Source organism: Carcharhinus amblyrhynchos, chromosome 30 (assembly GCF_965287045.1).
Source record: "Carcharhinus amblyrhynchos chromosome 30, sCarAmb.v2.hapA, whole genome shotgun sequence".
NCBI classification, from domain to species: domain Eukaryota; kingdom Metazoa; phylum Chordata; class Chondrichthyes; order Carcharhiniformes; family Carcharhinidae; genus Carcharhinus; species Carcharhinus amblyrhynchos.
The window spans coordinates 107,651-121,857 of NC_137353.1; the positions used below are offsets into that span (position 1 = coordinate 107,651).

The 14,207-nt window shown below is 41.2% G+C and overlaps 1 protein-coding gene across 2 annotated transcripts in view; it reads right to left on the reverse strand.

The window, feature by feature from the left end:
- The window catches only part of ddx19a (DEAD-box helicase 19a), a 91,934-nt gene that overhangs the window by 13,174 nt on the left and 64,553 nt on the right, over positions 1–14,207 (reverse strand). For both annotated transcript variants that reach the window (XM_080215032.1, XM_080215031.1), the window contains exons 8-11: positions 11,987–12,164; positions 9,457–9,694; positions 9,073–9,235; positions 924–1,115 (exon numbers count right to left, since the gene is read on the reverse strand). In XM_080215032.1, the coding sequence (XP_080071158.1) occupies positions 924–1,115; positions 9,073–9,235; positions 9,457–9,694; positions 11,987–12,164 (771 nt within the window). The remainder of the gene's footprint in view (positions 1–923; positions 1,116–9,072; positions 9,236–9,456; positions 9,695–11,986; positions 12,165–14,207) is intronic.

Consider the following 14,207-nt stretch of genomic DNA (forward strand, 5'->3'; position numbering starts at 1 on the left):
GGTTTCATCAGTCAGAACACTGAATACAGGAGTTGGGACGTCTTGTTAAAGTTGTACAAGACATTGGTAAGGCCACACTTGGAATACTGTGTGCAACTCTCGTCACCCTATTGTAGAAAGGATATTATTAAACTAGAAGGAGTGCAGAAAAGATTTACTAGGACGCTACCGGGACTTGATGGATTGAGTTATAAGGAGAGGCTGAATAGACTGGGATTTTTTTTCTCTGGAGCACAGGAGGCTGAGGGGTGACCTTATAGAGGTCTATAAAATAATGAGGGGCATAGACAAGGTCGATAGACAATATCTTTTCCCAAAGGTAGGGAAGTCTAAAACTCAATGGCATAGGTTTAAGGTGAGAGGATAGAGGTACCAAAGTGTCCAGAGGGGCAATTTTTTCACACAGAGGATGGTGAGTGTCTGGAACAAGTTGCCAGAGGTAGCAGTAGAGGCGGGTACAATTTTATCTTTTAAAAAGCATTTAGATAATTACATGGGTAAGATGGGTATACAGGGATATGGGCCAAATGCAGGCAATTGGGATTAGTTTAGGGATTTAAAAAAAAGAGCGGCTTGAACAAGTTGGGCCGAAGGGCCTGTTTCCATGCTGTAAACCTCTATGACTCTATGAAGTGAGAAGGAACAGCATTTATTTTATAATATAATGCATCTCTGAGAAGTCAAAAAGTCTAATACTGCAGTAAATATTTTGTACCATCGTGGAATCTGAACCGAATAGTTAGAACAATCCAAAGTTAGTTGACATGGTTAAACTGGAATTTGTTCAGTTTATTAGGATAATTAATCATTAATGCATCTTGGGTTCAATTAAATGTGATTCATCTTCTTTACTGTTACAATTAAGGTGTCAGAAGTCTTAATATCAACACTTAAAAGAACTTAATAGGATCTAGGTGACTTACTGAAATGGTCCTGGATTCGGTTGAGGATATTCATGCTGTATTTGCTGTCCACCATGTTAATAGCCAAGCCACGTTTGCCAAAACGACCCGTTCGTCCAATTCTGTGAAGATATGTCTCGCAGTCTGGATTGCCATCTTTATCCACTGGAAGGTCAAAGTTTATGACAACGGAGACTTGCTCAACATCAATACCTGGATTGAAATTAATCACAAAGTCTTACCAAACAGCCAACTTTTTTAATCTGTAGATTAAAAGTAATTTAATAAAGTGTGAACAAATTGCAAATGGTGAGAGGGAAAATAAAATGACGTATTTCCTTATTATTTACTCAGAAAGGCATTATTATTATAAACACCTCTCTATTATGGAATATCTCTAACATATATAAACATATATTTCCTCACAACATACTTTTCACTTTCTGAAGGCAGCGATTCAGACTGGGGGATCATTCCACCTGTCTGCCAGTAATCTGGCTAAGAACATAAGAAATAGGAGCAGGAGTAGGCCATCTAGCCCTTCGAGCCTGCCCCGCCATTCAATAACATCATGGCTGATCCGAAGTGGATCAGTTCCACTTACCTGCCTGCTCCCCATTACCCTTAAATCCCTTATCGATCAGGAATCTATCTACCCGTGACTTAAAACATATTCAACGAGGTAGCCTCCATCACTTCAATGGGCAGAGAATTCCAGAGATTCACCACCCTCTGAGAAGTTGTTCCTCCTCAACTCCGATCTAAACTGCCCCCTCCCCCCCTTATTTTGAGGCTGCGCCCTCTAGTTCTGGTTTCCTTTCTAAGTGGAAAGAATCTCTCTACCTCTACCCTATCTATCCCCTTCATGATCTTATAAGTCTCTAAAAGATCCCCCCTCAGCCTTCTAAACTCCAACGAGTACAGGCCCAGTCTATTCAATCTCTCTTCATAAGCTAACCCCCTCATCTCTGGTATCAGCCTGGTGAACCTTCTCTGTACTCCCTCCAAGGCCAATATATCCTTTCGCAAATAAGGGGATCAAAACTGCACACCATACTCCAGTTGCAGCCTCACCAGTGCCTTGTACAGTTGCAGCAAGACCTCCCTGCTTTTATATTCTATCCCCCTCGCTATAAATGCAACATTCCATTCGCCTTCTTGATCACCTGCTGCCCCTGCATACTGGGTTTTTGTGATTCGTGCACAAGGACCCCTGGGTCCCTCCGCACAGTAGCACGCTGCAACTTTTCACCATTTAAATAATATTCCATCCTATTATTTCTTCCAAAGTGGATAACCTCACATTTGCTAATGTTATACTCCATCTGCCAGGTCCTCGCCTACTCACTCCGCCTATCCAAATCTCTCTGCAGACTTTCCACATCCTCCATGCAATTCGCTTTCCCACTCATCTTCGTGTCATCAGCAAATTTTGTTACCCTACACTCAGCCCTCTCCTCTAGATCGTCTATATATATTGTAAACAGTTGAGACCCCAGCATCGATCCCTGCGGCACTCCACTAGTCAGCAACTGCCAACCAGAAAAGCACCCATTGATTCCAACTCTCTGCTTCCCGTTAGATAGCCAATCTTCAATCCACGCTAACACTTTACCCCCAACTCTGTGTACCCTAACCTTCTGCAGCAACCTTTTGTGAGGCACCTTATCGAACGCCTTCTGGAAATCTAAAGACACCACATCCGCCGGTTCCCCTCTGTCTACCACACTAGTCACATCTTTATAAAAATCCAGTAAATTTGTCAAACACGACTTCCCCTTCATGAATCCATTTGCGTTAGTCAGGCACCCAGCTTTGGTAGTACATTACTGACTTGATTATGTATGAATACATAAATATTTTGTTAGGTACCAGATCAGAAACCCCAAGGTATATTATGAAGTTGGACTAGACCCAAACTTGTATTTATTTTTGGTATTAGTATTAGGATAAAGTATTTCAGGTATGATTCTATTGACACACGAAGAAACTTTTATCAAAACGAACTTTATGTAACAATATAGTTCAAATATAATGAATAAATATAATCAATAAATTAGCTTAACTTTCAGGATCAAGCCATACATGAACAATTACTTTTCCCTGTAAGGTTAGCCCCATCCATTCACATGACCCAGTCAATCAACCTAATTAAACACTTCTCTGAATCCCAGGGGAAAAGACAAAAAACAGGACAAAAATGCACTAGCTCTGACTAAAATAAATGCCCACTATCTAAGCTCAAATATTCTCCTGCATTCTCAGCATGAGCAGATTGGCACCAGGTAAACCAGAGCTGAATTTTAAACATACTCCTCACAAGAAATATGCTATAAATTCATTTTTAAAGACCATAAGACATTAGACCAAATTAAGCCTTTCAGCCCATCGAATCTGCTCTGCTATCCAATCACGGCTGATAAGTTTTCCAACCCCATTCTTCCAGCTTTCCCTTGTAACCTTTGATCCCCTTACCAATCAAAAATCTACCTATTTCTGTTTTATTTGCACTCAATGACCCTGCCTCCACAGCCTTCTGTCACAATTAATTCCATCGATTCACCACTCTCTGGTTTAAGAAATCCCTCAACTTGGTTCTAAGCGGTCATCCATTCATTCTGAGGCTGTGCCTTCAGATCCCTGTCTCACCTACTAATGGAAACATCTTCCCCCTATATCTAGGTATGGCAGGGGATACTGAAACCCTTGCTTAAGGGACTTTTAAAACTAAAGTAGGTTAGGGACCATAATCTGCCTTACCTATTTCAAAGATATCACGATATGTCTCATAAATTATGCAAAGGTATTGTTTATTAACCACATATATAATCAATAATAATGGATTTTTAACAAGTATTGTAACCTTGAAAAGTAGTTTTAAAGGTATTTGACAGATTTGGTCAAAAGCATTTACCCCACAGTATAATGAGAGATAGTAAAATCAGACAGACTGCATTCTCTGGTAACAACAGGATACAGAATTATTTGAGTAAGGTCTTTGCAACTGGAGAATTGCTGAGATTATAAATGAATAGAAGTGTTCAAGCACTAAATGGAATGAATGGTAGTATTCAGTTTTTGCTGATAAAGGTATAGCCAGCCAGACCAGACTGATGTATGTAAGCAGGTTGCTAAGCGACGGAGGAAGAACTTCTGGGTCCAATTAGCCACGGAATTCCTAATTATGCCAGGAGATAGAATGTTACTGGCCAAGGTAAATAATGTGCATTAATGTAATTGGACCATCCAGTCTGTATGGCAAATTGGGTAGGGAATGCAAATCTTTGAAACTGGTATCGACTGTGCTCATGTGATGTAACTTTAGAGAGCAGTTGAACCGTCTCTTCTAATACATACTGGTCAAATAAAGACACGTCTTTCAATCAGGACATTGAGTTTGAGAGTCTTGTATTTAGCTCAAGTTTTAGCAATACACAACCTCCAAAAGAAATCCCCCATCAACACCATGCCTTTCCGTATTCTGCAAGTTTCAATGCGATTCCCCCTCATCCTTCTAAACTCTACTGAGTACAGAACCAAAGTCCTCAAATGCTCTTCATTTGTCAGGCTTTTCATTCCTGAGATCATTCTTGTGAACCTCCTCAGGACCCTCTCCAGGGCCAGCACATCCTTCCTAGATATGGGGCCCAAAATTGTTCACAATATTCCAAATGTGGTCTGACCAAAGCCTTATAAAGACTCAGCAGTACATCTCTGCTTTTGCATTCTGGTCCTTTCAAACTGAATGCTCACATTGCACCTGCCTTCCTAACTACCAACTCAACCTGCAGGTTAACCTCAAGAGAATCCTGAACTAGGACTCCCAAGTCCCTTTGCACTTCCGATTTCTCTCCCCATTCAGAAAATAGTTTACCCCTCTATTCACCTCACACTTTCCCATGTTGTATTCCATCTGCCACTTCTTTGCCCATTCTCCTAACTTGTCCGAGCCTTTCTGCAGCCTCCCCGCCTCCGCAATGCTACCTGTCCCTCCACCTATCTTTGCATAATCTGCAAATTTAGCCACAATGCCCTCAGTTCCTTCATCTAGAATAAAGGCACAGTATCATCACAGTCTGGGAACTAATTTTCACTAGCTTCCATACAAAAAAAGACAACTTGTATGGTACCTTTACATTAAGAGGAATTCCATGGTTCTTTTGCAAAGAGTAAGGAAATGATTACTGAGGTCTGGAGACATTAGGAGAGAACGATTACTAGCATGGTCAAACAAATGTCTTAAGATGTTTAAAAGTAAAGACATGGAGTTTCAGGACTATGGCCAATAGTGCGACAGAGTTCCTAGAGTCAGAGGACACACTGCAAGAAAGGATATAGAACTGAAATTGGTACATTTGGAGGATGGGAGAAAAACAGCGCAAGGTGGTTACGGACAGCTGAGCTTTGGAGCAATTTTTAATTTATGTAGGTTGGTCATTGGTGACCAGCAAAGTAGACATTACAGAAATTAAACCGAAATTTCAGATTTATCTTGGGACAAATGGATTGAGGCAGGTAAAATTATGGACGTGGAAACTTAACTCAAGTTTATAACTTAAAATTATGGAGGTGGAAGCATTGATAATGGTTAGTGTGTTAGTGCTTGAAGTACAGCTCTGCTTTAAATAGGAAGCCAGGTTTGCATGTGCTGAGCCTGAGCAAAATGATAAACTTTGTTTCAATTGTATAAATTCTAAGAGACCCAGGAAACAATGCAGGGGCAGGGGCAGGGGCGGCGGTGGTGGGGGGCGGGGGAGAGGAGATTGGGGTCCCAAAATGACTGCTCTGACGTTGAGATTTTCCCGACTGATCGTCCCCCCCGCCAATGAGGCAACTGCAATCCCAATTTTGAAACAGATATACCATTTTGGATACTGTTGAGGGAAATGCTCACCAGGGGAACATGGCAGTAGCCATGGCTGGCTCTGCTGCGCAGGACAGCAGGAAAAAGAATGGCAGAGCTATAGTGATGGGGCATTCAATTATAAGGGGAATAGACAGGCATTTCTGCGGATGTAAACGAGACTCCAAGATGGCATGTTGCCTCCCTGGTGCAAGAGTCAAGGATGTCCTGGAGTGGCTCTAGGGCATCCTGGAGGGGGAGGGTGAACAGCCAGCTGTTGTAGTGCATATACGCACCAACAATATAGGTAAAAAACTGGATGAGGTCTTACAAGCAGAATTTAGGGAGTTGGGGTTAAATTAAAAAGTAGGACCTCAAAGTTAGTAATCTCAGGATTACTACCAGTGTCACATGCTAGTCAGAGTAGCTAAGATGAATACCTGGTTTGAGGATTAGAGGCGAGACTAGTACAAATCAGGCAGTCTGCACCTGGGCAGGACTGGAACCAATGTCTTGGGGGAGTGTTTGATAGTTGGGGAGGATTTTAACTAATGTGGTAGGGGGATGAGAACCAATGCAGGAAGTTTGAGGGATGTAAAGTGGGGACAGAAGAAACAAAAGGCAGAAAGGGGAAAAGTGGAAGGCAACTAGCTCAACATTTGTCACAGAAAAAATGTCAGAAGCTGCTATTAAATACATTACAGCAAGATATTTTGATAAATTCAAGGTAATCAGACGGTCATAATTCGGCCATTCAGCCCATCGAATCGGCTCAGCCATTCAATCATGGCTGAAACGCTCCTCATTCCCATAACCCTTCAACCCATTACCAATTAAAAATTGGTCTAACTCCTCCTTAAATTTACTCACTGTCCCAGCATCCACTGCACTTTGGGGTAGTGAATTCCATAGATTCACAAGCCTTTGTGAGGAGTAGTTTCTACTCAACTGTTTTAAATTTGCTACCCCTTATCCTAAGACAATGACCTCTCGTTCTAGAATGCCCCAGAAGAGGAAGTATCCACCCCATGCCTACTTTATCCATACTTTTTATTATCTTATATACCTCGATTTGACCTCCCTTCAATCTTCTAAATTCCAGACAGTATAGTCCTAAACTGTTCAATCTCTCTTTATACGACAAACCCTTCATCTCTGGAATCAATCTAGTGAACCTCCTCTGAATTGCCTCCAATGCCGCTACATCTTACCTCAAATACGGAGACTAAAACTGTGTGCAATACTCCAGGTTTTTGACAGAGAAATCACATACAATCAATTTATTGGAATTCTTTGAAGAGTTAACATATCCTGTCGATAAAGGGAAGTGGATGTTAAGAAAATAAAGTATTTTTAAGGGATTTATATTTGTAGTGGTAAACATTCGAAGTGATATAATTCTAAGTGAGTTTAATTTAATGTTTCTGTGCCTGGAAGAAACCTATAGCTAGATTCAGGCTGGACAAAGGTGAACTAATAGTTTCAGTTCCAACTGGGATTCTAATGTGTTTAGAGAGCTGTGGTATGAAAGATAAATATAGTTGCTTAGCAATAAGAAGCCATTTAAGGTAAAACAAAAAGCTTTCTTTGTTCTTTCATTTCAGCTGGAAGCTATGGATACTTGCAGCTAGATGGGAAATTGCTCTCTCTCGGCTCAACAAGGTAAACGCACATGGGATACAGGGTAATTTAATAAAATGAATTCAAAATTGGCTCAGGTGTAGGAGACAGAAGGCAATGATGGAAAGCTGATTTAGTGACTGGAAACCAGTGTCCAGTGGCATACCACAGGGATCTGTGTTGGGTTCCCTATTATCAATCATTTATATAAATGACAGAGATGACTACGTGGGGGTAGGATTCGTAAACATGCAGATGCCACAAAGATTGGCCGGGTGGTTAACAGAGGTAGAATGTCTTGGCTTATACGAAGATATAGATGGAATGATCAAATGGGTAGTAAGTGGCAGATGGAATTCAACCTTGAAAATTGAGAGGTGACGCACTTTGAAAGGAGTAATTTGACAAGGAAGTATTCAATGAATGGTAGGACACTGGGATGTTCTCTGGAACAAAGGGATCTTGGCATGTTTGTCCACAGATCTGAAGGCAAAAGGACATGTTAATAGGGTGGTGAAAAATGCGTGTGGAAAACTTCTCGATCAGTTGAGGCATAGATTATAAAAGTGGGGAAGTCATGTTGGAGTTGTATAGAACTTGCACTTGTACTCTATGTTCCTATTAATAAAACCCAGAATATGATATACTTTATATACTATATTACTGCTCTTTTCCCATCCTGCTACCTTCAATGATCTGTGCACATACAGACCCAGGTTCTCCTGCTTTTAAACCCCTTTTAAAATCTTACCCTTTACTGTATTTGTCTTTCCATCTTCTTCTTACCAAATGCATCACTCACACTTCTCCACGTTGGTCTACAACCCACCAGTCCACTCCACTGTCTATGTCTTTTTGAAGTTTTGTCCTCCTCACAGTTCACAATGCTTCCAACTTGTCCCCTGGACATCAAAATCTAGATCATTGACATATGTCAGGAAAAGCATGGGTCCCGATACCAACCCCTGGCGAACAGTACAAACCTTCCTCCAGTCTGAAAAATATCCACTGAATATTATCTTTTGCTTCCTATTATTCTGCCAAGTTTGTATTCACGTTGCTACTGTCCCTTTTATTACTTGAGCTATAACTTCTCTCAGGTCTGTTGCATGTCACTATCAAATGCTTTGACCCTGTTATCCTCCTCAAAAAGTCCAGCAAATTAGTTGAACACAATTTCCCCTTTAGAATTCCATACCATGATTTTCAGATAACAATCCAATCTCCTTTTGAATATCTCAATTGAAGCTGCCTCCAACATCCTCTCACTAAGTTCATTCCAGACTCCAACCACCCTCTGAATGAAAACATTTCTCCTTGCATCACTTTTACTTTTGTCCACTATTTTGATCTATGCCTTTTAGTTACTGATGAACTCTCAGGATCTTAAATATCTCTATCGAGTCTCCTCTCATTCTCCTTTTCTCCAAAGAAAACAGTCTCAATCTCTCCAATCTGTCCTGATAGCTTTACCCCTGCAAACATTCTTGTGAATCTCTCTGTACTCTCTTCACACCCTTTCCTGACTTAACTCTATTTGACTGGAAGCCAAGACTGTCAACGGGCCTGGGAGCCCATCAGTGACAGAGGCACTTGAAATTGAGTTAAAACTCTCATTCAAAACTGTGAATCCATCCCTGCTAGTGTGACCCACTCCCATTAATATCAAGGTCTCAGACTCTGTTTTAGCTGTGCATTGTGACTTACCTCTTGCACAAACATTAGTCGTGACAAGTACTTTTTCTTTGCCATCCCGGAAACGCTGGATCACAGCAGCTCGCTGCTCCACCATCATCTCTCCACTCAGCAGTGCCACTTGATGGCCTTCTTTAGACAATTCTGCTGCCAGCCAACCGGCAGTCTTGCGAGTCTGCAAGCAAAATTGCAAGTTACATAACTGATTTATGTAGAAAGCAAGAAAACCTTTAATGCAAACTAATCAAAACATGTTAAAAGTAACATGTTGCTAATGGCGCATATTACAAAGCTGTTATTTTTAAGAAGAGGAGAAAGTGACTAGAAGACTGCTTGTTGCATCTTATGGGCAGGACTGATAAGCAAGTTTAAGGGTTAATATTGTTGATTACTCACATGGCAGAAGATCATGGCCTGTGCTATGGTAATTGCTCCATATATATTGCACAGAGCCTGGTATTTCTCTTCTTTGTTGTCACAAAGCACATAATATTGTTTAATTGTATCCAAGGTTTCTTCCTCTCGTTTCAACTTGATAATATTTGGATCAGGAACAACCTTTTGGGCAAATTTCCACACAGACTCTTCAAATGTAGCTGAGAACAACAGCATCTGACAGTTTTTAGGCAGCATCCTGGAATGGGAAAGAATTTGTTACTAATTTAGCTAATTTCATTACCTGCTTTTAGTAATTTCATTACCTGATTTTAGTAAGGCGTTTGATAAGGTTCACCATGGTAGGCTTCTGCAGAAAATGCAGATGTATGGGATTGAGGGTAATCTAGGAAATTGGATCAGGAATTGGCTAGCAGATAGGAGACAGAGGGTGGTGGTTGATGGTAAATATTCGTCATGGAGTTCGGTTACGAGTGGTGTGTCTCAGGGATCTGTTTTGGGGCCACTGCTGTTCGTAATTTTTATTAATGATCTGGATGAGGGTATAGTTGGGTGGATTAGTAAATTTGCTGATGACACCAAAGTCGGAGGTGTGGTAGATTGTGAGGAAGGGTGTCATAGTTTGCAGGAAGACTTGGACAGGTTGCAGAGCTGGGCCGAGAGGTGGCGGATGGAGTTTAATGCGGAGAAGTGTGAGGTAATTCACTTTGGTAGGAATAACAGATGTGTTGAGTATAGGGCTAACAGGAGGACTTTGAATAGTGTGGATGAACAGAGGGATCTAGGTGTATGTGTACATAGATCCCTGAAAGTTGGGAATCAAGTAGATAGGGTTGTTAAGAAGGCATACGGTGTCTTGGCGTTTATTGGTAGGGGGATTGAATTTAGGAGTCGCAGCGTCATGTTGCAACTGTACACAACTCTGGTGCGGCCGCACTTGGAGTACTGTGTGCAGTTCTGGTCCCCACATTACAGGAAGGATGTGGAGGCTTTGGAGAGGGTGCAGAGGAGGTTTACCAGGATGTTGCCTAGTATGGAGGGGAGGTCCCACGAGGAGAGACTGAGGGATTTGGGGTTGTTTTCGCTGGAAAGAAGGCGGTTAAGAGGGGATCTTTTTGAAACATATAAGATGATTAGAGGTTTAGATAGGGTGGACAGTGATAGCCTTTTTCCTCGGATGGAGAAAGCTAGCACGAGGGGGCATGGCTTTAAATTAAGGGGGGGTAGTTATAGGACGGATGTCAGGGGTAGGTTCTTTACCCAGAGGGTGGTGGGGGATTGGAATGCCCTGCCTGCTGCGGTTGTAAATGCGCCTAGTTTGGGGGCGTTTAAGAGATCCGTGGATAGGTTTATGGACGAAAAGGGATTGGTTTAGGTTAGTGGGTCATTGTTTTTTAACTGGTCGGCACAACATCGTGGGCCGAAGGGCCTGTTCTGCGCTGTAATGTTCTATGTATGTTTGCATCAAATTATGCTCAGAACCTACACATTCATCTTTAGGATCCAAGTTCAACAAAGCATCAAAAACAGAAATTAACATGTCAATAATTGTACTATTATAAGAAAAAGGATCAGGAGGTCAATTGGCTCTTCAAGCGCTCATTCAATGAAGTCATGGCTGACCTTTAACCCCAACACCATTTTCCTGCACTATTCCCATATCCCATGATGCTTTTCATGTGTGGAAATCTATTGATTTCAGTCTTGAATAGATTCAACGATTGAACCTCCACAGCCTTGAGGTTGAGAATTCCGAAGATTCACCACCCCCTAAGTGAAGTTCCTTCTTATCTGTGTCTTAAATGGCCAGTTGCTTATTCTGAGACTGTTCCCTGGTTCTAGACCACCCCAGTCAACGGAAACATCCTTCTTGCACCCATCTTGTTGAACTTCGTAAGAATTTTGTATGTTTGAATGAGGTTACCTTTCATTCTTCTTAAACGCTACAGAATAAATGGCCAATCTATGTACTTGTTCCTCATAGGACAATCTTTCCACGCCAGAAATTCAGTGAACCTTTGCTGCAGTCTCTCTTTGGCAAGCATATCTTTTCTTAGTATATGTAATAATCAGCGAATTGGGAAATCTTAACCTAGATCACGATGAACATAAATTAAAAAAATGCTGGGTAAATGCAATCCATCTGGTAGCATCCATGGAGAGAGAAACAGAGTTAACATTTCAAAACATTAATTTTGCCTCTCCACAGTTGCTGCCAGACCTGCTGAATTTATCCAGCATTTTGTTTTTCCTTCAAATTTCCAGCTCCACAGTATTTTGCTTTTGCTATCATGTTGAACATAATTCAACACTAATCACAACTGTTCACTAATTTAAGACCATGAAGGCAGTTCTGGGATTATAATGATTAATGTGGCACTGTAAGAAGGCACTAAGTGGAGCCAGTTAAGCTACATTCTGGGATAGGCGGAAATGGAAGTAATTGTAAGTCCCACATTAATAAATAAGACTGGTTTTCCAGGTTAAACCACACAGAAGAATGCTTCAGTCCCACAATTAGATAACCTACCTCTGAATTCTAATACTCTGGTCTTGGTGTCCTTGAGTCGCAATCATGACATCAGCTTCATCTAAGACAAAAACTTTTATTTTTTTAGTATCTATGAATCTTAGTTTTGTGCACCAGTCCATAACTGTCCCAGGTGTACCGATAACAATTTGTTCTGAAATCTTCTGACCCTTCTCAACTAAAAACAAAAAAAAACACATTACAATCTAAAACTAGTAAAACTGCATTCAGTTCACTAACACACTATAATCAATTTGAGCAGTCATAAAACTCCTGAAGTAAAATTACAACATAAACCCGCAATAGAAGAGTTTCAATTGTCAAATAAAGCTACAATTAATTCCCCAAATTTCTCTTCCACTAAATTTTAAAACAACCATCACCTCAGTCGAATTTCAAAAACTACCAACAAGTTTTAATTAATTCTGGGGATGTGGATGTCACTGGCAAGGCCCAATTATTACCCATCCCTAATTGCCCTTAGAAGCAGGCAACTTTTTTTTTAAAATAGTAGTTTGTACTAATTAAGTGGCTGCCTAAACAATTTCAGAGGGTAGTTAGAAGTCAACTATTTTAGTGAGACTGGATTATTCTGTAATCCAGATTAGGTAAAGGCAATAAATTTATTTTCCTGCAAGAGCAGTGTCCTTGCAGTCAGTATCACTGTGAAGCAGTCTGGGAAGAGTGTCCTGCAATCAGTTCTTGTTGAAAAGAGTGCTAGCTTGAAATTTGGAGATCCTGAGGTGATGTCAGGATTCAAAAGTGACACAGGGCAAGTGAAAGCGGCTGACAGGGTGAGTACGGTCAGGTAAGTATTTACTATGTTCATTGCTTTTCATTTGTAAAGGCTTTATTTTGTGATCTATAGATTGCAAAGGCTATATTCTGTCATAACGAGGACAAGGGAAGGGCCCTAGAGTAAGTGACATTATTTGATTTTATGATGTAGGGATGCCGGCATTGGACTTGGGTAGGCACAGTAAGAAGTCTCAGGTTAAAGTCCAACAGGTTTATTTGGTGGCACAAGCTTTCAGAGCCGCTAGCAAATTCCACACGTGACAACAGCCGCAACTGGGATCTTGGGTTCATGTCACACTATCTGTAACCCCCCATGACACGCCTGGACTTGTAAAATCTCACTAACTGTCCCAGCTTGAGACAATTTACATCTCTTTAACCCCTGCTTAACTCTCCACTGTGTGGATATGCCGGCGTTGGACTGGGGTAAACACAGTAAAAAAAAAAGTCTGATAACACCAGGTTTCAGTCCAACCGATTTATTTGATAGTAAATTCACTAGCTTTCGGGTTAGCCCCTGTTGTCAGACTTTTTACTGTGTTAACCCTCCATTCACATTGTCTAAACCTGTAAAGATCTGATTACCTGTTAAGACTCGCATTCCAACCATTATCATGTAAATTGAGTCTGTGCCTATATATACAGTAAGAAGTCTCACATTGAAGTCCAATAGGTTTATTCGTCAGGTGAGTGACTCACCTGACGAAGGAGCAGCGCTCCGAAAGCTAGTGGCATTTGCTACCAAATAAACCTGTTAGACGTTAACCTGGTATTGTGAGACTTCTTACTGTATTTACTCCAGTCCAACACCGGCATCTCCACATCACGACTACCTATACATATGCTCTGTTTCTGAATCCAACTCTTCACTCACCTGATGAAGGGGCAGCACTCCGAAAGCTTTTGCCAACAAATAAACCTAAAGAGAAAATGCTGGAAATCTCAGCAGGTCTGGTAGCAACTGTAAGGAGAGAAAAGAGCTGACGTTTCGAGTCCAGATGACCCTTTGTCAAAGCTAAGAATACCAAATAATCCTGTTGGACTTTAACCTGGTGTTGGGACTTCTTACAATTTGATTTTAAGCATCTTCCAAATGTTTTAATTTAAAGAAGCAAGTAATGGCAGCAGAGCTCAAAGCCATAGTGTGGTTCTACTGGTCTATGTGGGAAGCTGGAAACATTTCCAGTGCCCAGGGCCAGCACGTGTTCGGGAACTGTCTCCAGCTGCAGTTCGTGGAAGCCTAGGAGCCAAAGCGGCAGCTGGGGACACTATGAAGCATCCTCAAGACCGAGTGTATTTTGGATAACATGTATAGAGAGATGGTCACACTGCAGGGTGACATTGTACAAGCAGGATGGGAATAGATGACCAGGGCAAGACAACCAGGCAAGTCTCCTTTGAACAGACTACATAAAGATAATAA